Here is a 20919-nt window from a genome sequence, read left to right on the forward strand (position 1 = left end):
GTTGTTGTTTTTTTTTTTTTCAGCATGTCCTTTATAAGCTGAACTCTGGGGCAGCATGTCTCCTACTGGGGGGAGAGGTCTGCAGGTCCCCTCCAAGGGAAAGAAGCATGGGAGATTCTTTCTCCTTAAATTCAGAATGGGAGGAGGGTGGGGCAGAGCCCTCGGGGCTGCAACAGATTATCAGAGGTTTTCTCAAAAACAAGCAGATAGGACTTACCTTTGAACCCCAATCGGCTCCCTGCAGAGGCTGGCTGTAAGAGGCAGCATGCCGTCTGGAGGGTGAAAGCCCCGATCTGTTGCTTGCAGAGGCTGTGGATATATGCAGCAGCATGCAAGACTCCTATCGGCTGCCCTGCAGAGGATGGCTGTAGGTGGCAACATGCAGGGATTCCTGGAGAGATCTCTCGGTCTGGCGAGACTCCTATCGGCTGCCCTGCAGAGACTGGTTCTAAGCGGCAACATGCAGGGACTCCGGGAGATATTTCTCTACCGGGCCAAGTGCAGGCGGGGGGATTAGCTGAGCCAGGGCATCCTGGAGGCTCCTTGCCACTGTAGCTTGTGGATCCCCCGCTGCTGCATTCTGATGAGGATGGCTGCTGGAGGAAGATTCTCGGGCCTCACTTCTCTTCATGCCTGGCTGTAAGCAGCAACATGTAGGAACTCCTGGAGAGATCTCTCGGTCTGGTGAGACTCCTATCGGCTTCCTGCAGGGGCTGGCGGCTAGCGACAGCATGCAGGACCTCCGGGAGAGATTTCTCGCCGGGCAAGTTGCAGACGGGGGGGTTGACTGAGCCAGGATGTCCTGGAGGCTCCTCACCAGATTCGTCTGTGGATCCCCCGCTGCTACGCTCCGATGAGGATGGCTGCTGGAGGAAGATTCTCGGGCCTCACTTCTCTTCATGAAGTCTCTCAGTGCCCTCTTCCTTAGCTTGCGTGCACGTGGTGACATGTGCGCACAATGCAAGCCACACGGAAACCTCGAGCGCCGGATCCAATCAGTGGGCGCACAATTCATGAGGATCCAGTGTGTTCATCCTCCTCCTGCATCCCAGTTGTTTCTTTAGATGATTCAGGCATCTTCAAGTTGATGAGTAGAAAAGTTGTAATGGAGAGCTGTAGAAAAATCCGACCGATGGGAACGGGCGGAAACTAAAGATTGGGGATTAGGGGGAAGCAGGGGGAAATGGGTAGGGCTCGGGCATGCCCAGTGGGGCCCGGGCACTGCACATGCTCAGAGAAAAAAAAAAAAAAAAAAATCTCTCTGAGCTATTGGAGAGCTTATCTGCAAATTGGGAGGTGTTGGGACAACACCCATGTGTGGCTGACTCATCCTGCTTGTCCTAGGAGAATTGTCAGGACTGCAAGAGAGAGTTTATCGGAGCTGTTATTTAACCGCTGTTGACATTCCAACCAAAGTAAAGCCCTTCATACCAGATATTCCTCTGGGGAGTAAGAGCCAGATTCTCTAATATCGCCAGTAAAATCCATCGGGTCGCTGTAGTGCCAGCATATTGTCTCATTTCAAAATGACGATCGATGTCGAATCAATTTATGTATGCAAATGAGTTTCACGGAGATCCACCATAATCCCATCCAATCACTCATTGGAAAAGTGACCGACACATGCACAGAATTGGCAGGAGAAGCCCGAATAGCCTCCTGCCGCTCAGCTGGTTGGGGCAGGAAGACTTTTTTTTTTTTTTAATGGGCATAATAAATGTTGTAAAAGACACCGGAAACGAAACAAAATGTTTTGGGCTGTCCATACCTAGCATTCAGAGGCACTGCATAATCATGACACATAGTGGCAAGACTCAGGCTCATGATTGAAGGTTCAGAAGGAGCCCTATTGCCCCAGCCTAGGATCAATCGGGGACGGGGACGGACAGTAAATGGTGCCTAAAATCAGGCACCAAGAAGATCTGCGCTAAACTAGTATTCTGTGAGCATGCACACCTGTTGAAACCTGGCATAAAATAGGAGAAAAAAATGACACATTATATAGGAAACTCCCTTTGAAACAGTTCTTCCTTTCAGAGAGTAAAAGTATGGATGTTGTGAATACCACATGTACTTTACCCACAGGAAAAAGCTTGAAGAAGCGGAGGTAAATATGGGTCAGGTCTAATTTGGAAGCCCTGTGCATATTTTCAGCACCTGCTTCATTATAATCCAGCACTAGCAGCTAGGAGACTAATTTAGGATTTAGATTTTACATTTAATTGCTTGCTTTTCTCCAGATCTGAGCTCGAAGCAAAGTATGTAAGCTATTTTCCTGCTCAAGCAGGCTCGCCGTGTTAGCTGCATTTGAGGCTATGGAGTATCAGTGGGAGAGTAGCAGCAAAAAGGAAAGAAAAGAGTCCAAGATGTACAAGTCAGATCAATTGATTAACAATCATACTGTCATAACACAGCACTCGACACAGCTATGTTTCAGCACACTTATGTTCCAGTTGCAAGTATGAAAGAATGAACGTGGAATGTTTGGAATATAGTAATATAAATAAAGAATTGGCTAAACGGTCTTTAGGGTTTTGGTTTGTTGAGCTGATATTGGGATATAGTAACGCATTCAAAATGGTGTGGAGCCCATTGACTGCATTTATTGAGTCACAATAACTCTCATGTACCTTTCTTTTTATCTGACTTCCTTACACATCCAGGGTGGGTGGGTTTGGGGAGGGGAATGTATTATTGTTTGCTATACGTAATTTATCTATATTATTTATTGTTGAAATTAAATATGTACTTCTACTTTTATTAGTTAAGGGGAGGGGGAGAAAATGATTGGTTTTTCGAATTATTTGTATATTTAAAGTGCGTTTTGTGAAGTGTCTATGTTTAAATTCATTGTATTACACTGTTAATATTTGAAAATTAATAAAGATTTAAATAAATTTTTAAAAAAAATCATACTGTCATAACACAGAACTCGACACAGCTATGTTTCAGCACAAAAAAAGCCTACATCAGTCCATCATAACTATTTTGGTTATCAGTCCAGTAAATAATCAGAAATAAATATTAAAGAATGACACAGGAACTCATTTTCCCATCCTGTCCCTGCGAGTTCTTTTCCTGTCCCTGCCCCATTCCTGCAAGTTCCATCTTCATCAGCATAAGCCACAAACACTTTAAAATCAAAAGTGATCGAGGTTTGTGTGGCTAAGGCAGAGCTTACAGGAATGGGGCAGGGACAGCGAAACTGAGTTTCTGTGGGGACGGGGACAAATTTGCAAAGTGATGGACTGGATACCCACACATGGCAACAGAGTAATGGGGCACCTTACAGGTCACTGCTGCGAACTTCACAAAAAGGGTGCTATATAATTATCTCACCATAACTTCCTTATAGGTCATGGTGAGCCCCCCCAAAACACCACCAAAGCCTACTAGGCCCACCTTACAATCCCAATAGCCCTTATGGCTGCAGGTGGCACCTATATGGCAGTACAGAAGGGTTTGGGGGTTTTTGGGGGGTGCACATGTTTCACCATGAATAATGTGACCATTTATTTTTTTCATCAAAACGGGACACGTATTAATATTCAGTCCCACCCCCAACCCCGCCCTAGCCACACACCCAATCCTGCCCTAGCCCCGCCCCCAATTTATTCCATTCATTTTTCATGTACACATAATATCTTATTAATTCATAATGGTAACCATAAAATTTTTAAAAAACCACAAAGCATACTATACGCAGAGAAAATGTTAATTATCATTTATATTTGGGGGGGTTTCAAAGATGTCAAGGCAGATGACTTTAAAATATGCAATGTCACCTCAGTAACTATAGAAAAATAGACAAATATAGAGCAAGCCTTTAACTACACAGCGCTAAAAAGTGCTAGCCCCAACGCAGGTCTTTCCTGTGTGCTAAGGCCACTTTTTTGCACTACAGGGGAATGGCTGGCTTTTCTATTTCAGCAATGATGGCTACATGCTAATTTTCCCATTAGTGCATGGCCATTAGTATATAAGCACTTACCATCACTTATTTAGGTGCCATAAGGGATCACGCACTAATTGGTTAGTGCACAGCAATGTAGCTATGCTTACCAGTTAGCGCAGAACATACCTGCTCTACACTCCTAGCACTAAAAAATAAAAACTACATGGGCAGCACATGGAAAAACTGAATGCGCAACCACGTTAATGCATTTTAACCTACTGTAAGAATGCATTACTGCTGACCACCGCTTAGCAAAAGGACCCCTTTATCTGGTTTGCTATTAGTTAGCAGTCTTTCCCAGATATTCAGCACTGCCTTTTAGCCAGATATTGAATAAGTACTGAATAAGTGACGTTTTTTTAATCCACAGTGGCTGGTATTAAAAAAAAACCCCAAAACTGACCATTGTTGGGCTTAAAATTAGCAAAGGGAAAAGCATCATGACATCTTGTCATACTCAGCCCTACTTACTCATCATCCGTCATTTTATGGCTGTGTTGTTTGGGACACGCCTGTTGGAAATCTTGATTTCCTCATCTTCGTTACTCTGGATCTTAAAAATAAACACAAATTTTTAAATTCTACAGAACTTGAGCCTGATATTCAAAGTTTAACTGGGCAGGAGAAGCTCCTGCCTGGTTAAACCTCACTGAGCTGACCAGCTGCTGATATTTGGCAGATCTTAACTGGGTAGTTCCAACAACAACAATAATTTATTAGTTCTAAAGTGCTATCAGATACACGCAACATAACATAACTTTATTCTTCTATACCGCCACAATCAAATGATTTTTAGGCGGTTTACACCGAAAAGAGCTGGACAATCAGTGAAATACAAAATACAAATAGCAAAAATATAACGTATTTCTTAAGAATAGTCAGAGTAAAATTAATTGTAATTAGTATAGCTTCTATTTAGGAAAGAGCCAGTCTCTCCCAATAAAGCTTACAATCTAATTATGATGGACACACAGGACAAGAGATAGGGAATTAGAAGAAGAATGATGAGTCAGATAGGGTGGAGGACTACGGAAGGAATGACCAGCAGAACTGGGTGCTTTACAAGTTGGTTGGATTAGAACCTAAACACAGCTTCAAAAAAGTGGGCTTTCAGCCTGGATTTGAAAACTGCCAGAGGTGGAGCCTGATGTACTGAGTCAGGCAGGTTGATCCAGGCATACGGCGCAGCAAGGTAGAAGGGATGGAGTCGGGAGTTGGCTGTAGAGGAGAAGGATACCACCAGGAGAGACTTGTCCGACAAACTAAGTTCTTGGGGTGGAGTGTAGGGAGAGACAAGAGAGGAGAGATATTGAGGACTGCAGAGTGAATATATTTGTAAGTCAATAGGAGGAGTTTGAACTGTATGCGGAAATGAACAGGGAGGCAGTGAAGCAATTTGAGGAGAGGGGTTCGTGAGCATAATGACCCTAGCAGAATACAAAATGTGCAGCTGATGAGACATGGAGGATGAGAGCATTATCCATTGAAATAGAGAATGGAGAGGGGGGGAGAGTTTAGGAGGAAAGATGAGTTCAGTCTTGGCCATGTTTAATTTTACATTGGTGGTGAGACATCTAGGCAGCAATGTCAGACAGGCAGGTCAAGACTCCAGCCTGGATTCCAGTAGAAATTTCAGGTGTAGATAGGTAGATTTGTGAGTCGTCAGCATAGAGGTGATACTGGAAGTCATGGGAGGAAACAAGAGCACCAAGGAAAGAAGTGTAGATGGAGAAAAGAAGAGGTCCCAGGACAGAGCCCTGAGGTATGCCGACTGATAGCGGAATGGCTGCAGAGAAGGATCTTCCAGAGTTTACTCTAAAAGTGTAATGGGAAAGGTATGAAGAAAACCATGAGATAAAAGAGCCTTGAAATCACATTGAGGACAGCGTATCAATGAGTAGGTGATAATCTATTGTGTGAAACGCTGCAGATAGATCAAGGAGGATGAGGATGGAGTAGAGGCCCTTGGATTTGGCCAAGGAACAGGTCATTGAAGATGCTAGTAAAGGTAATTTCTGTAGAATGAAGAAGGCGAAAGCCAGACCGAAGCAGGTCGAGGATAGAACAAGATGAAAGAAAGTCAAGACAATGGTAGTGAACTGCACATTCAAGTAGCTAGGATAAGAAAGGGTTGAGGGAGATGGGGTGATAATTGGAGAGGCAGGTACGGTTCAGCGAAAGTTTTTTGAGGAGTGGCGTAACTAAAGCATGTTTGAAGGCATCAGGCATGGTTGCAGTGGAGAGTGAACGGTAGAGGATATGTCAGATAATAGGAGATGACAATAGAATAGATGGTGATTAGAAGACTGGTGGGGATGGGATCAGAGGAACAGGTAGTGAGTTTGGAGGAGGAGAGAAGATGTGCAGTTTTCTCTGTGATTTCAGTGAAGGAAGAAAAGGCAGCAGGGGCCAATGGAGGATTGGCGGGGCAGACGGGAGAAAGGGGAGGCGGAGGTGATTCGGTTGAGAACTCAAAGTTAGTCTTGTAAACCTTGTCATGGAAGTATCAGCCATAGTCTATAGAGAAACTGATTTGCTGAAAGTGAGGGTACATTGAGTAGAGAGTTGAGTGTAGAGAAGAGATGGCAAGGGTTGGATCTGAGAGAACCAATCAAGTGGGTGTAGTAGTCTTGTTTTGCAAGTGAAAGGGCAGATTGGAAGGAGATCAGCAGAAATTTGAAATGTAGAAAGTCAGCATGAGCGCGGGATTTCAGCCAGTGTCATTTTGCAGATCGGACACAGGAACATAAGTAGCAGATCTTAGAGGTTAACCAGGGCTGAGGTTTGGCGCACGTTACAGAATGTGACTTGGAAGGAGCTAGGATATCAAGTTCCACTAAATATCTCCGCTAACCAGCTATTCACTGGCTACGTTAGGGGTGGACAATGGGCAGTACTTGGTTGGGCGATTACTTAGCCGGTTAGCGATAGTTTTTCGGCTAGCGCATGCTATAGCACGCACTAATCCGGTACGTGCGCTACAAATGCTAGTGCACCTTTGTAAAAGGAGCCCAATGTTACTGGACCTGGTAAAATCCTTGATATCCAGGGTTCCATTGCCTCTTTGTGAGGATGTAGGACACTTACCTCCTCCATTTCAAAAGAACTGTCTCTGAATAAGATCCTTTGGGTCAAAGGTAGTGCTTCGTCCAATGAACACAAAGCAGGGCTATCATCAAAAGACTGTGTAATGCCATTTCGCATCGGGCAGTGCAATGCTGAATAAATCATTTGAGAATTGACTTGGGATGACTGGCTTTTCCCCTTGGTCAAGGTTTTGTCTGAATTTGTCAAACTATCATTGCTATCAACTTGTAAGCATGGGCACTCTGTGGAATTGTCCTGGGTGACGACAGCAGGCAAGGACTTCCCCACTTCCATAGTGTTTCTAGGAACGTAAATTCTAAGGCCTGGCTCAGTTCGGAAACCTTCCATAGCCTGGTGTTGATGTGGTAGACATATCCTCCTGGGTGTATCTGACATCACTGCTGCATCTGTGGATGACAATGGAGGATAATGAATGACTCAGGTTATGGTACGCAATCTGTCCAGCTCTTCGGTCTCACTCTAAAGCACTGCATCTGCCTAAAAATATATGGAGCTTGTTGATGTACATGCGCGTGACATCAGCGTGTCACATCCACGCATGCACAGATGTCCTCCTGCCCGACGAGAGCAGGCAGCGGGGGGCGGGGCTGGGGCATGACAGGGCGGGATTGGTGGAACTGGGCAGGCCTGGGGGCGGGTCTAGGGGTCCGTATTTTCCAAACTGAAAATCCGGTAATCCTAGCACAAAACCTTTCAAAAGGCCATGCAAGGTCATACCAGCATTAAATTCATGACCCCCAAATGAACAAGCCCTGTCTATGATAAGTCAGTAGTATACCTTCAGTTGGGAAAATAGGATAAGCCAGATTTCTACAGATTCCACATAAAACCTGCATACGAACACAATCCCTCACCTCAGTTACACATGGAAAATCCACAGCATCACATGGTATAAATAACATTGCAAATCAGAAACAAATATGTAGACATCAAATTAAATGGAATCCCCAGACTCTGTTAACAGTGGAACACTGAAGAATGAAAAATGGAATTGCATTTTCTTCCTGTACAGGACAAAATGTAAGAGTAATACACATTTTCAAAAGTGACATTTTTCATTCTCTAAGAATGGAAAAGTAAGTATTTTGAACCTTTGCCTGATCATTTTGTTTTTCCAGTTCGATTGGTCCTAGTCTCTTTTTAACACTTCCCCTTGTTTTTGCTTAAATCCTATTCTAGGATCTCGCATCCATTTTCTGTTTCTTCACTTTTTCCCTTCATGTCTCTCTGACACTGATCCTTCTGGTTCAGTTTTTTTCTCCGGGTGGGGGTGGGGGAGAACATTCGGGTGAAGGGGGGTGTCGGCAAGAGAGACTGGGCACCCCTCCTGCCAGCGAACTTCTGTGTGTGTGTGTGTGTGTGTCAGCAGGAGGGACTGCACGATGCTTACGGGGGGGGGGGGTCACAGGGGATAGCAGCAGGAGGGCTTGGACATCCTTCTTGCTGGGAAAGCTTGCGGGAGGGTTCAGGGAATCGCTGCAGGAAACATTGGGCATCTCTCCTGTCACGATTGTTGCTGGGGGGGGGGGGGGGAACGGTTTCACGATTCTCTCACCGGTGCTTGTGACAGGCGCTAGTTAGAGAATCGTGGTTTTAGGTAAAGGACTGGTCCCTCCCACGCCTAAAAGGTCTTGTTTTGGGTGTTTGGGACTTGTGCAATTTTTTTTCCCCTGAGAATAGGGCTTAATGGTAGACATAGTGGTGGTCTGGGCGATTAAACTACTAAAAGTACAGCTTGCCCTACTTTGGGCACCTAGGGCCTTAGACCAAAAGGGGACAAACCTTTTTTTTTAATTATGCCCCTCTTTGTGTTCTTTGATGAAGGAAAGAGGTAAACCATTGGAGGGCAGAGTCATTGATTCCAAAATAAAGATTAATTTTTTTTAATTATGCAGCATGAGGCTATATATTCATGTAATGTTTAAATTTTTGGTAAATTAATTCCATTAATCCATTCATAATGTCACAGGCAATTTTTCTATTTAGACGATATTGTCACAGATGCTTGGTTTTGCATTTTTCAAAACTATGAATTGGTGTTTGCAGAGATAATATGCTTCTTCTTCTTCACAGCAAAAACGTTATAAAATATACAGAGTTGAGAAAAAGACCTCAGCCCTTTGCAAATCAATGTACACAGAATCAATCCTTACCTCTTAAGTGTTAAGTTTGTATATCTGCTTAAAGAGCTAAGTGTGAGGAGGGAGGGTCAAACAGTAGACACGAAAGTGAAACCTTTTGAGCAGAATACACCACAAGTCTTGGTATCTTTGTGTGTATAGCCCATGGTTTATCATATTATTATTTCCTTGGAGGAGGTCGTGAAAGAGACCCAGTTTGGGAATCTTTTAATGAAGTTCCTCTACCTAAGGGTAAAGCATGATTTAAATCAAGTGTTGCTGATGAGTGATTTAAATTGTGATTTAAATCAAATCCACCCTGCCCCTTATCCCAACATCCATTGCCTCACCTACCCATTCCTCCATCTCTTCCCCATACCCCCTTCCCCAGCATCTGTCCACTTACCTCCTCCTCCAATATTTATTTACCCTGCCTTTCCTACTTACCCTGACATTCATCCCTCTTCTCCTTCAGCAACATCTTCCACTGGATATGCTCTTCCTTTGATCAGACCACATTGCCTATCCTCCTTTCTCACAACCCAGTATCAACCCCTTCTTACGTTGCCACCAGCCAGCATACTCCTCCTTCTCTCAGCCCTAGAATCAGGTCCTTCTCCCCAAATCCCATTCTCTCAACTCAATTCCCAGCCTCTTTGTCAGCCCTTTGCTCTTTTCCTAAATCAGCCTCTGTTTCCCAATTCAATTCCCAGCCCCCAGCATCAACCACCAGCTCCCTTCTCCCTTTTCTCAGTCCTCAGAATCAATTGTCATCTCCCTTATCCCTTTACCCAATCCCTGGCATCAACTGCCATCTCTTTATTTTCCCATTCCCCATCAACCGCAAGCTCCCATTTCCCAGTCCCCAGCTTCTTTTCCCAATGCCCAGTCCCAGCATTAGCCCCTAGCCCCCTCCTCCAAGTCTCTAGGTCTAGTAACAGTCTCCAGCCCTCATCATTAGTCTCCTGCAATTTTCTCCCAATGTTCTGCCCTCATTCACAGCATCTTTCTCCAGTCACCATCCCTCAGCTCCCTCCTACCTGCCTCCCCCAATTGTGCTGCTGCCTGCTCTTCTGCTTTGGCTGCTCAGCAGGCACAACAATAAGGAAGCCAAGGAAGAGAAGTCATACAGCTGGAGTGGGGGGAGGGGGGAGAGACAGACATGGTCTCACAGCTGTGGAAGAGTGATCCATCGAGGTAGGCTTTTGGTGCCCTTAAATTTGGGTACTCTCAGCCCAGAGGCATATTCAGGGTCAGTTTTGGGTGGACCTGGAATTCATCTTCGGCCCCATTCTCTGCTCTCTCTGGCAAAGACCTCCTCCTCTTCCTCTTCCTCCTCCAGCAGCCAGCACCCTTTAAAGTGGTAGTCAGCTGCACTGTACTTAGGCAGTTGCCACCACCGACAGGCTGCACATACCCAGTGCTTGCACATGCGTGAAAACAGCATGTGGAGAGAGGGCTGGTGTCAGCGTCAGCTCGAGGCAAGTTCTACTAGTTGCCATTTAGAAGAGTGCTGGCTGCCCGAGGAGGAAGAACTAGGAAGTTTCCAGCTGGCGTGGTTTGGGGAGCCCCGCCACCCATAACAAGGGTGCAACAATTGGGGGTGCATCCATGTCCAAATGGGGTGGGCTACTGTTTGTGTGTGGCACTGGCACTGGCTTGCCTTTTAAGCTGGCCCTATTCTTTTCTCCCTCATGTCCAGCATCTCCCCAGCTTCTTTCTTCTCTCTTTCTCACATGACCCAGCATATATTCCTCTTTCTCCTCTCCCTTCCTATTCAGCATGAGCTCCCCCGGCTCCCACAGTCTGTCCCCCCCTTCCCCCTCCTCCGCTCTCTTCAAACCTGTGGCTCATTTCCACTGCAATGGTTCTGTGCTCTTTTTTTTTTTTAAAGGTGATAGAGCCACCTGCACAAAGTCTCATGCTGGCAGCAGGAAGTGCATCACAAGGGAGGTTCTGGCAGAGCCTTACTGTAAGTGCTACAGCACAAGGCTCTATGCCAGTGGCTCTATTACTTTATTATAATTTATTTATCTTTTGCAGAGCATGGAACCACTGCAACGGAAATGAGTTTCAGGTTTGTAGGAGGGGAAGCCAGATGGGACAATGCAGGAAGGGAAGGCAGAGGAGAAAGAAGGGTATATATTGGAACACGTGGGGAAGAGGGGAGGTGGAGGAAGCACTCAGCCCAGCCCACGGTGTAAGGATTACCACATGCTAACTGGATACTTCACACTAACAGTTAATGCATTTTCTTTTTGCAAGTGCTATGTGCCACTTGGAACATTAATATACAATCTGAAAAAAGGAGAAAAAAAAACAACCAAAACAAGAAGCCCTACTTTAATGCTGTATTAAATCTGGGCTTAGCGTGCTCAAAAGTGCTACATTAGAATGCCCTAGTCAGATTATAAATGTTAATTAATCTGCCTTTGCATGGTTCTGAAACCCAGATCCTGAACTTATGAAGATCTACTCCAGTTTTGGTTTAAGCATGCATGTTAATGAGAGAACTCATTCTTAACACAAGTTTAAAAAAAAACCACTGGCACAAATACACATGTCTAAAGTAGTGCAATATAACAACAAATTGGGAAGGCCAGTGGCTCTCCCAAGTCTATCTGGCTAATAATTTTGTTATGGACTTTTCCTCCAGAAACTTAGCTTATCCTCTTATGAACCCTACTATGATATTTAATAATTAGGAGTTGTTTCTGCCTGAATTTGAATACCAACCACTACATCACATAAAACCAGGCTGAGCTTTCAGACCTTTCTTTTATTCTTGTCACTCCGCTATTCATTAGTCCTCTTGTCACTCCTTCTAAGATCACTTAAACTACTTCTCTTAAACTACTACTCCTCATTCAATTCCTATTACTACAGTACATCCATCACTCTTAATACTGCATCTATCAATGGATACACACACGGAGCACTTGCCAAAGCATTTTTGGTTTCATCCTTACATGTCTAGAGAGCGTTGCACTCGCACAAACATTCAAATGCATCGATACGTATAGGTCAGCGGTCTCAAACTCAAACCCTTTGCAGAGCCACATTTTGGATTTGTAGGTACGTAGAAGGCCGCAGAAAAAATAGTTAATGTCTTATTAAAGAAATAATAACTTTGCATGAGGTAAAACTCGTTATAGTTTATACATTTCTCCCTCTGAATCCGTGGTTTCAGTATCTGCGGATTCGGTTATTCGCAATATGGAGGGGAAAAGAAATGCTGCATCCCGGACCTTACCTGGTGGTCTAGCGGGCTTTTGGGGCAGGAGAGACTACGGGAATTCACTGCAGTCATTTTATATGAGTGATCTGCACGGGCAGGAGGGTAGGAAAATCGCTCCTGCCCCGAAAGCCCACTAGATCACCAGAAGGCAGGGGTGGGTCAGAGCCGGCCCAAATGTTATTCGCGAATTTTCAATATTCGTGGGCCAGCTCTGCCCCTAACCCCCACGAATATTGAGGGAGAAATGTAAATCTTTCCTTAATTGCTTCTGATAATTTCAGCTATACACAGCTGAAAGCAGTACAACACGCAGAAAGTGAAGTTTAGATAGTTTTTCATTTTCTGCATGTTGCACTGCTTTCAGCTGTGTATAGCTGAAATAATCAGAAGCAATTAAGGAAAGATTTATAAACTATAAAGAGTTTTACCTCATGCAAAATTGTGATTTAGATTCTAATCTAAAATATCAACTGCAAAAGACAAAATTTTGGTGTAATCCTCTTGGCTTTTTTGTAGAGGGGAGAATCAATATCCAACTTCTGCCTGAAAAACTTGTGCCTCCTCCAGCACAGGACACAACCGCCATCTTACATCAAGCAGTCACCACCAGGAGAGGTGCCGAATTTCACGAGAGTTCATGAGATTACGTACAAACACACAAGCTGCACTGCCTCTAATGGTTACCTTACGTTCTGGAACCTCACTGCTGTAAGCTCACACACTCCACCTCACAATCGCGTACAGATGCAGGAAAGCGCTTGTGTGAGGTTATAGTACCTGGCCAGCTGCATGTGGTCTCTGAGCCATGAGTTTGAGACCACTGATAGAGGTAATATTCAATGTATATGGGTGCTTGTTGCTCCACTGTTGCACTTATGATAATGTATGTATCATTTTTACCACATGATCTCCTTATGTATTTTCTTATGTTAAAATTTGAATAAAAGATTTTAAAGATGAAATGATACATATTCTCCCATCGAAATAAAAATCTCTCTCTTCAGAGAGGGTTCAAAGATTTGAAAAATAACACACAAAAATGCAAATAATTGAGAGCAGAGAGAAATTCTAATTGGGGGTTCACGGCCAGGCTATTAGACACAGTGATTTTATATCAGAGACAGTACTAGTATCCATATTGCTCCTGAAGAAATTTTAATTCCTTTGCAAGCTGTAATACTTTAATCCAGCTTCGTGAAGTTTCAAGACCAGGAGGAAGACCTATGTATTATATCCACAAATATGATTTTCATGACAGTTCAATAAAAAATATCATAATTTTAGTTGTTTTTAGTTCTTGTATTTTTATTCACTGTTTGTATATTTTTAGTACTGTATGTGAACCGCCTAGAACTATGTGGTATGGTGGTATATAAAATAAAATTATTGGGTCACTATATAGGAGGCCTGAGTTTGGTTGAGGGTGAGGGTGACTTGAGTGCTGAGTGCTGGTCACGGAGGTGTTCGATAGTCTGGTTTGTTTTATTTGGTTTATTGATGTCTGTTATTGAGGCATCTTGTATGACTTATGGAATTTTATATTTTGATGTATGTGTGGGTTTGGCCAGTTTTGGCCTTCAATTAAATTTGTCATTGATGCGATGTGTATGTTATATGTAATTTGATTTGATATGTAAGTATGTAATTTGTTATAGTGTGTCTCTGACGTGTTTTGTACGATATATGTAAATCTTTCATTTTGTATGTTAATATGTAACTCACCCTGGATAAGGGCGGGTGAGACATAAACAACCAACCAACTTATGCAATGAACTGTGAATTCCTCCCAACCGCGTTTTTCTTCATCCTGATGAAGTAGTTTGTGAAACACAAATTTGTGTTAAGAGGACTGAGGTTCATTGTTCAAGAATACAGTATATTCAGGAAGAACTATAAACATTTTTTATATTGGATTGAATTGATTGAATTTTGGCATTTGAACACTTTGGACAATTCGGACGCTTTAAACATAATTGGAAAGCTTCTGGTAGAGGATTTTACTGATATCATTAGACATAAGATAAATAATTTTTTCATGCACTATTAAGGAATTTTTCTATTGCTGTCCTTTTTAGTGGGTGAAATAATGTTGAAAATGATCTTGTATTTCATTTTTCATTACCAGTGAACATGGATGATAAGATTATTCACACTGGGCACCTTTTTCAATAATTTAGTTTTATTGTGTGTAGTTTGATTGTTTCAGATGTGATTTTTTGAGCTATATGGTGTCAGCATAGCTATCGCTAGCATTCAGCATTTTCAGTTGGCATAACTTATGTCAGCAAAGGCCTATGGGAAATGATATCAATCTGACTTTGGCATGTGAATGCAGATAGACCCTGAGGGCAGGGAGACTGTTTTAAGTAGCCCTGATTGAATCATGATTAACTAAAAGGTGTTAATGTGTTAATGTCTGATTAAGAGGGTGCTTAGGACAATGGGTCCAGGTGCACAGATAACTAAAGTTAATCGGAAACTATTGTCAGAGGCATACTGGAAATTACATTTGACCATAACCTATTCTTCGGCTGTCTAGCACAAGTTTACTAAGGAGGGGGAGATTTAACTTCTATTGAAGCTCAATAGTTTTCAATATTCAGAATAGGATTCCAAGCTATAAAAGCCCTCTCACAGCATCACCCCCTCTCTTGGCTCTTGGCTTTTGGCACTCTGGTCCTCTCTTCTATCTCTCTCTCTCTCTCTCTCTCTCTCTCTCTCTCTCTCTCTCTCTCTCTCTATACATTCAGTACAGGCAACATGGTTTCTCTCTCATTTTCTATCTCTTATTTGGATCACACTGGAGTACAGCTGCTGAATGATATCTGGACTCTTTTCAAGCCGGTTTGCACAGACATCATTTCATCTCAAGGGTGAACACCACTAGTTTCCAGTGACTGACAGATCCTGTGCAAACATCATTTCATCCCAAGTGTGCATCTCACCAGTTTAAAGAGACTGCCGGTTCCTGCTGGACTAATTCAGCTTCCTGCTCCCTGTCCGCAAAGATCTCCTACTCCTCTACTTCTTCACACACGTTGTACTACCTTGGAGCTGGACATTTTTGTTTTCACCTATTCTTTCCACAAAACATTTCCTGTTCGTTGGATCCCCGGATTCATGACAACCACCTTCCTAAGAACGCTTTGCTGTACAGTTCAACTTATTTACTGAACAATACCTGGTGTAGTCATTCACCTCTGTCCTCCATCACCATTAATGGGACAACCTACTCCACACCTCTGGTAACTAATGATTCTATGGACATTCCAGACTTTATTTCATATGCTGTACATCCACTACCTCTTGGTATGGGCAACGAGACATTTATCACTTTTGAAAATGGACACATTGCATAAACTGTAGAAAATTTGCTACGAGACACTCATGTCTCAGTTTGGGAACTTTTCTTTGGGTATTCGCCCACTGCAAACCACGTATTTAATGTTTTAATTCACCCTATCATTATCTTAATTATTGTACAACTTTTGCTATGTATTATTATGATTTTCCTTTGCTGTAAAGTGAAACACATGTACATTTCTTTACAACGCATATCTTACAAAGATCCTTCTAGCTTTTAAGGCAGTTATACATGAATTTCCAGTATCTTCTCTGACACTTGCTAGTTTGGCTAATTTGGTTCCAATTTGGTTTTAATTTGGCATGGCCTATTACATTACCATTACCAGGGTCAGAGTAATATTATCCCATATCCCATACGTAGATACTCTCTCAGGACATCTTGTTACCTTTTATGCCTAAACCTCCTGAGAATGCTTCCTGCATCCCTTATGCACCGTTCATTCGCTCAATGACGGGTAAGATATAAGCATACTGGGATCTCCGCCCAGATGATGGACTGTACAACCTAAGACAGAGGTTTGAACTCATAATGGGAACTGTTTATCTTCATAGCTTGGAGATTCTGCAGGACAGGGGACGTGCTGTTGGAGGTAAGCAAGGCATCTGCGAAATGCAGACTGGCTGTTTATAGAAGGGTACCACAAGCTTGCCTTCATTTCAAAGAATTAAAAAAAAAAAAAAAAGAAATTAAAAAAAAAAAAGTATGGGAGATGTCAGCATAGCTATCGCTAGCATTCAGCATTTTCAGTTGGCATAACTTATGTCAGCAAAAGCCTATGGGAAATGATATCAATCTGACTTTGGCATGTGAATGCAGATAGACCCTGAGGGCAGGGAGACTGTTTTAAGTAGCCCTGATTGAATCATGATTAGCTAAAAGGTGTTAATGTGTTAATGTCTGATTAAGAGGGTGCTTAGGACAATGGGTCCAGGTGCACAGATAACTAAAGTTAATCAGAAACTATTGTCAGAGGCATACTGGAAATTACATTTGACCATAACCTATTCTTCGGCTGTCTAGCACAAGTTTACTAAGGAGGGGGAGATTTAACTTCTATTGAAGCTCAATAGTTTTCTATATTCAGAATAGGATTCCAAGCTATAAAAGCCCCCTCACAGCATCACCCCCCTCTCTTGGCTCTTGGCTCTTGGTACTCTGGTCCTCTCTTCTATCTCTTGAGCTCTCTCTTTCTCTGTCTATCCTTCTCTTTATCTATGGAACATGAAGCTTGGACCATCACCCCATCCCCTTTTCTCTCTCTCTGCCTTTCCCTGGAACTTCAGGCTTCTATGTCTCTCTTTTCCTCTGAACTCTGTAAGGCAGGGAAACTGTGTTGCTCTCTCATTAATTGTAATGCTTATAAATATTGCTTTTCTGTAAGCCTATTTCTATAATATATTCTTTATGCAATCACCTCTGGCTGTGCCTTTTTGATTCTACTTCCTGGTGAATGTTCAGTGAGGGAACTGAACCTGGGACCTGGCGTTTGTAAGGGTGCCTCTCAAGTGACCCCACCAACCATACATTGTGGAGGCCACTAACAAACCTTACATATGGGTCTTCTACTTTTTACATTTTTGTAGTGTTTTTGGACTGCCAAAAAGAGCAAACACATACAGTGACGCTGCTTTTGCTCCAATCAGACATAATCAAATAGAAAAAAAGAAGAATGGTTACTGGAAAGAAATGATACTTAGGAAATGTTTGGGCTTATGGCTCATTTTACCTTTTGGCAAGAATCTGGTAGGAAAGCCTTGTGAAACTGCTGGAGAATCCTGCTGTGGAAGGTGAACTTGCTGTGAGCTGCATGCATTCTCAGAAGCTGAGCTGAACTTCACCATGGCCCCTACATCCTTTAAGTCTCTGCCCTGACACCACAACTTATCTTCCCTCACCATCACCAGCACCTCCTGAACCACCTCTTCTAGGCTACTTAGCTTTGTCGGAGACTCCTGTGCCACCTTGCACAGGGATTTCCTGTCTCTCTGCGAGGTGTACAGGCACATCCGGTCTACAACATTTCTCAGGCGGTCCATGGGTGACACAGGCTCCTCCTTCATTCTAGGGATCATGACACTGGGAGTACTGGAATGGTCCCGGAAGCTGTAAGAGGGTGCAATTTTCTGCACGGGAGTCTTTGAAACATAAGAGTAGAGACAACAAAGGACATTTGCAGTAGTAGCCAGTGCCTCGACCTGCTTAAAACGACCTGCCAATTGCAAAAAACAGAGAAAATAAAAATGGGATAAAGGCAGATAGATAATTGAATAGGCATACTTCAAATGGCAATGAAAGGCTAATCTTTTGAAAGCAGTATTTATTATTTATAAATCATTCTAATTAACACAATGTACTATGTAATAGAGAAACCTAAAAAACAGGGGGTAATTTTATGAAGTCTTTTCCATGTCTTCAGCTTGTTTTACAGAGAGATCAGCTACACAAAATGATGCCTAACAGGAACCAGATGGAAGTTGGAATGAGATTTTCAGCTTCAGAATTTTTCTGTGCTATACATTGACTCAGTTTGCAAAAGATACAGGAGTGCTGATTCATGCTGGAAACTTAAGATAGTGTCTAGGACTTTCTGGCAATCAGCCAAGCCTGTAAATGTTTGCTGCAACTGTGATAATTACCCAACCTATGAGGAATGAGGTGACATCATAATCATTGAGCCTATGAGTGTCCTTGCATAGCAACTGCAATATCAAACCACGTGCAGAAGAGCATGTCTCCTCCAATCCTATCACTGGGTGAAAACAACCTTGAAAGCCTCACCTCTACCAGTGTGAACAGCAAATATTGAAGAGCAATGGAGCTGATCAATGCAAGTTCTGCTAGTCATACTAGTAGAGCATACCAAAGCTTTTGCCATCTACAGTCTATGTCCCACAAATGGCGGGTCCGCCCATCCCCACTAATCCTAAGGCCTGATTGGCCCAGGTGCCTAGCCTGGGCCAATCAGGCCTTAGGATTAGTGGGGATGGGCGGACCCACTATGCCTAAGGCCTGATTGGTCCAGGCTTCTAGAGCCTGGGCCAATCAGGCCTTAGATATAGTGGAGATGGGCCGGGAAGGGGTGGGCCTGTCTCATTTCCACGAGGCGGGCCTGTCGGCTGGACGGCAGCAAGACCCGTCCAGCCGACCAACATTTAAAGGTTAGTTGGGGGAGGGAGATTAGTTGGGGGAAGGGGGGTCGTCGGGCTTTCCAGCAGGAGGAGTTGGGCATCCTCCTGTTGGCAATTACGAGTTTGAGGGGGAGGGGGGTTCGGGGTTAGGGGTTAGGGGTTCCTACAGGAGGAGTTGGGCATCCTCCTGTCGGCGATTACCAGTTTGGGGGGGAGGGGGGGTTCGGGGTTCCGACAGGAGGAGTTGGGCATCCTCCTGCCGGTGATGGGACAGGCGGCCATGGCCGCTATACTTATTGCAGCAGGAAGATCCCTTGCCACGATCAGTATAGCGGCCGCGTCTACTTACAATGTAGACCAGCATTTTTCTGGCCTACATTTTAAGCGTCTCTTCCTCTACTAGGGAGACGCGTAGGGCCGCCTAGGTTCGCCTAAGGCTCCCGGAGGTTCGCCCTAGGCTCCCGGAGGCGCCTTCAATATAGGCGGCCTGCCTGGGGAGCATTTTTTTAAAAAACGTGCATCCCGATTGGCTGATTAGACAGCTGTAGGACGCCTACAGCTGCCTAAAATCGGGACGCACTTTGTAGAATCAGGGCCACAGTGTATGAATAATGGTGTACCAATGTGGATTAACCCAAATAACTGTGTGAGTGAAATAGTGACAGGAGTGGAAAGATGACCTACCATGGTAAATAAGGATTAGGACAAACTGCAATAAAAATTATCAAACTGATATAAAAATATAAGAGCATATTAGTACCATGTGACAGAACATGAAAAAGAACATGAAAACCGAAAAGACTTTTATTACAAAAGTATAAAATATTGATCTAAAAGTAAATCTTAGAAGTGTTTGAAAAACTCATTAAAACATATTAAAACATAACCATGCTATATCCCTAGACAGTAAATACAATTTTATTCCAAACGTATTATCCTTGTTATGATAAGGTCTATAAACCTATATACCCAACAGCTTAAGCTCTAAGCAAGTTTTATCTTAAAATAACAATCTAAAGAAAGAAAGACTAACGAGAAGGTGCATTTTAAAAGGCAAAATACATATTGAGACAGGGAGTGCATGATAAAAATATGCAAAGACAATCTATGGAACTGGCAAATGAAGCCTTATCTTAAATATTGACCTGACCACCATGTCTGAAGACCAGGCCATAATACAAACATTTAACAAACCGCTATATTAAAATGGGCCACATGTGAATGTGAAAATGTAAAGACAGGGAAACTCCAGTGACATCGTAAAAACTTACTTGGGTAATGTATCTAAAAACTAGTCCCACTTAGATTATAAAAAGAAAATATGAACAGCGAACGTGCTAAGGCAATGCAGTCTAAACCAAAGTCAAAAAAGGACCTATGGAGGCGTGATTTCAGTTAGAGAATGACACGGGGAAAAAATCTGTCCCCGTCACTGCACCGTCCCCGGCCCACCATCCTCTGCACCGCCCCGTCACCGCCGTTCCCTTTACCGCTCTGTCACCGTCACCGCCATCCCTTTCACCGCCCCGCCACCGCCACTGCCATCCCATTCACCGCCCCGTCACCGTCCCCGCAGCATCCATATAAGCCTCAGTACTGTGAAAAACCATGAAGACAGAAGAGAGTTCTGCCACTACTACTACTGCACTGAGAATCTGTTTCAGTGTCTCTGCCCTGTAGTAAAAACAGAACATAAAATAAATCAATTAACTTGTCCTCCCTTTCAATGACGTGTCCCCCATGTTCACCTATAGCTCAAATCAGGTCAATTGTGCACACTAAAAATGCAGGAGAATCTGGAACGTGAGCGCAGGCATGCAGTGATACAAAAAAAGCAGACACCTGACCAACTGCAGTGTTCCGCCATCTCCCTCCCTCCATCTCACCTTAGATGTAGAGTATGCCGGCTTTCTTTTTCGTCCAGCCGCATGTGCGGGTGCTCATTTGTTCAATATTCTCCTCTGACGCAACCGGAAACAGGAAGTTGCAAGAGAGGAGAAGAT

General features: G+C 43.5%; 1 protein-coding gene across 2 annotated transcripts in view; it reads right to left on the reverse strand.

Annotated features, from left to right (window-relative positions):
- Positions 1-20919, reverse strand: part of TESPA1 (thymocyte expressed, positive selection associated 1) — a 94830-nt gene that overhangs the window by 12211 nt on the left and 61700 nt on the right. For both annotated transcript variants that reach the window (XM_033938382.1, XM_033938383.1), the window contains 3 exons: positions 17515-17997; positions 7043-7449; positions 4427-4508 (listed from right to left, as the gene is read on the reverse strand). In XM_033938382.1, coding sequence (XP_033794273.1) covers positions 4437-4508; positions 7043-7449; positions 17515-17997 — 962 coding nt within the window. In that variant the 3' untranslated portion in view covers positions 4427-4436. The remainder of the gene's footprint in view (positions 1-4426; positions 4509-7042; positions 7450-17514; positions 17998-20919) is intronic.

This window comes from Geotrypetes seraphini, chromosome 3 (assembly GCF_902459505.1).
Source record: "Geotrypetes seraphini chromosome 3, aGeoSer1.1, whole genome shotgun sequence".
NCBI classification, from domain to species: domain Eukaryota; kingdom Metazoa; phylum Chordata; class Amphibia; order Gymnophiona; family Dermophiidae; genus Geotrypetes; species Geotrypetes seraphini.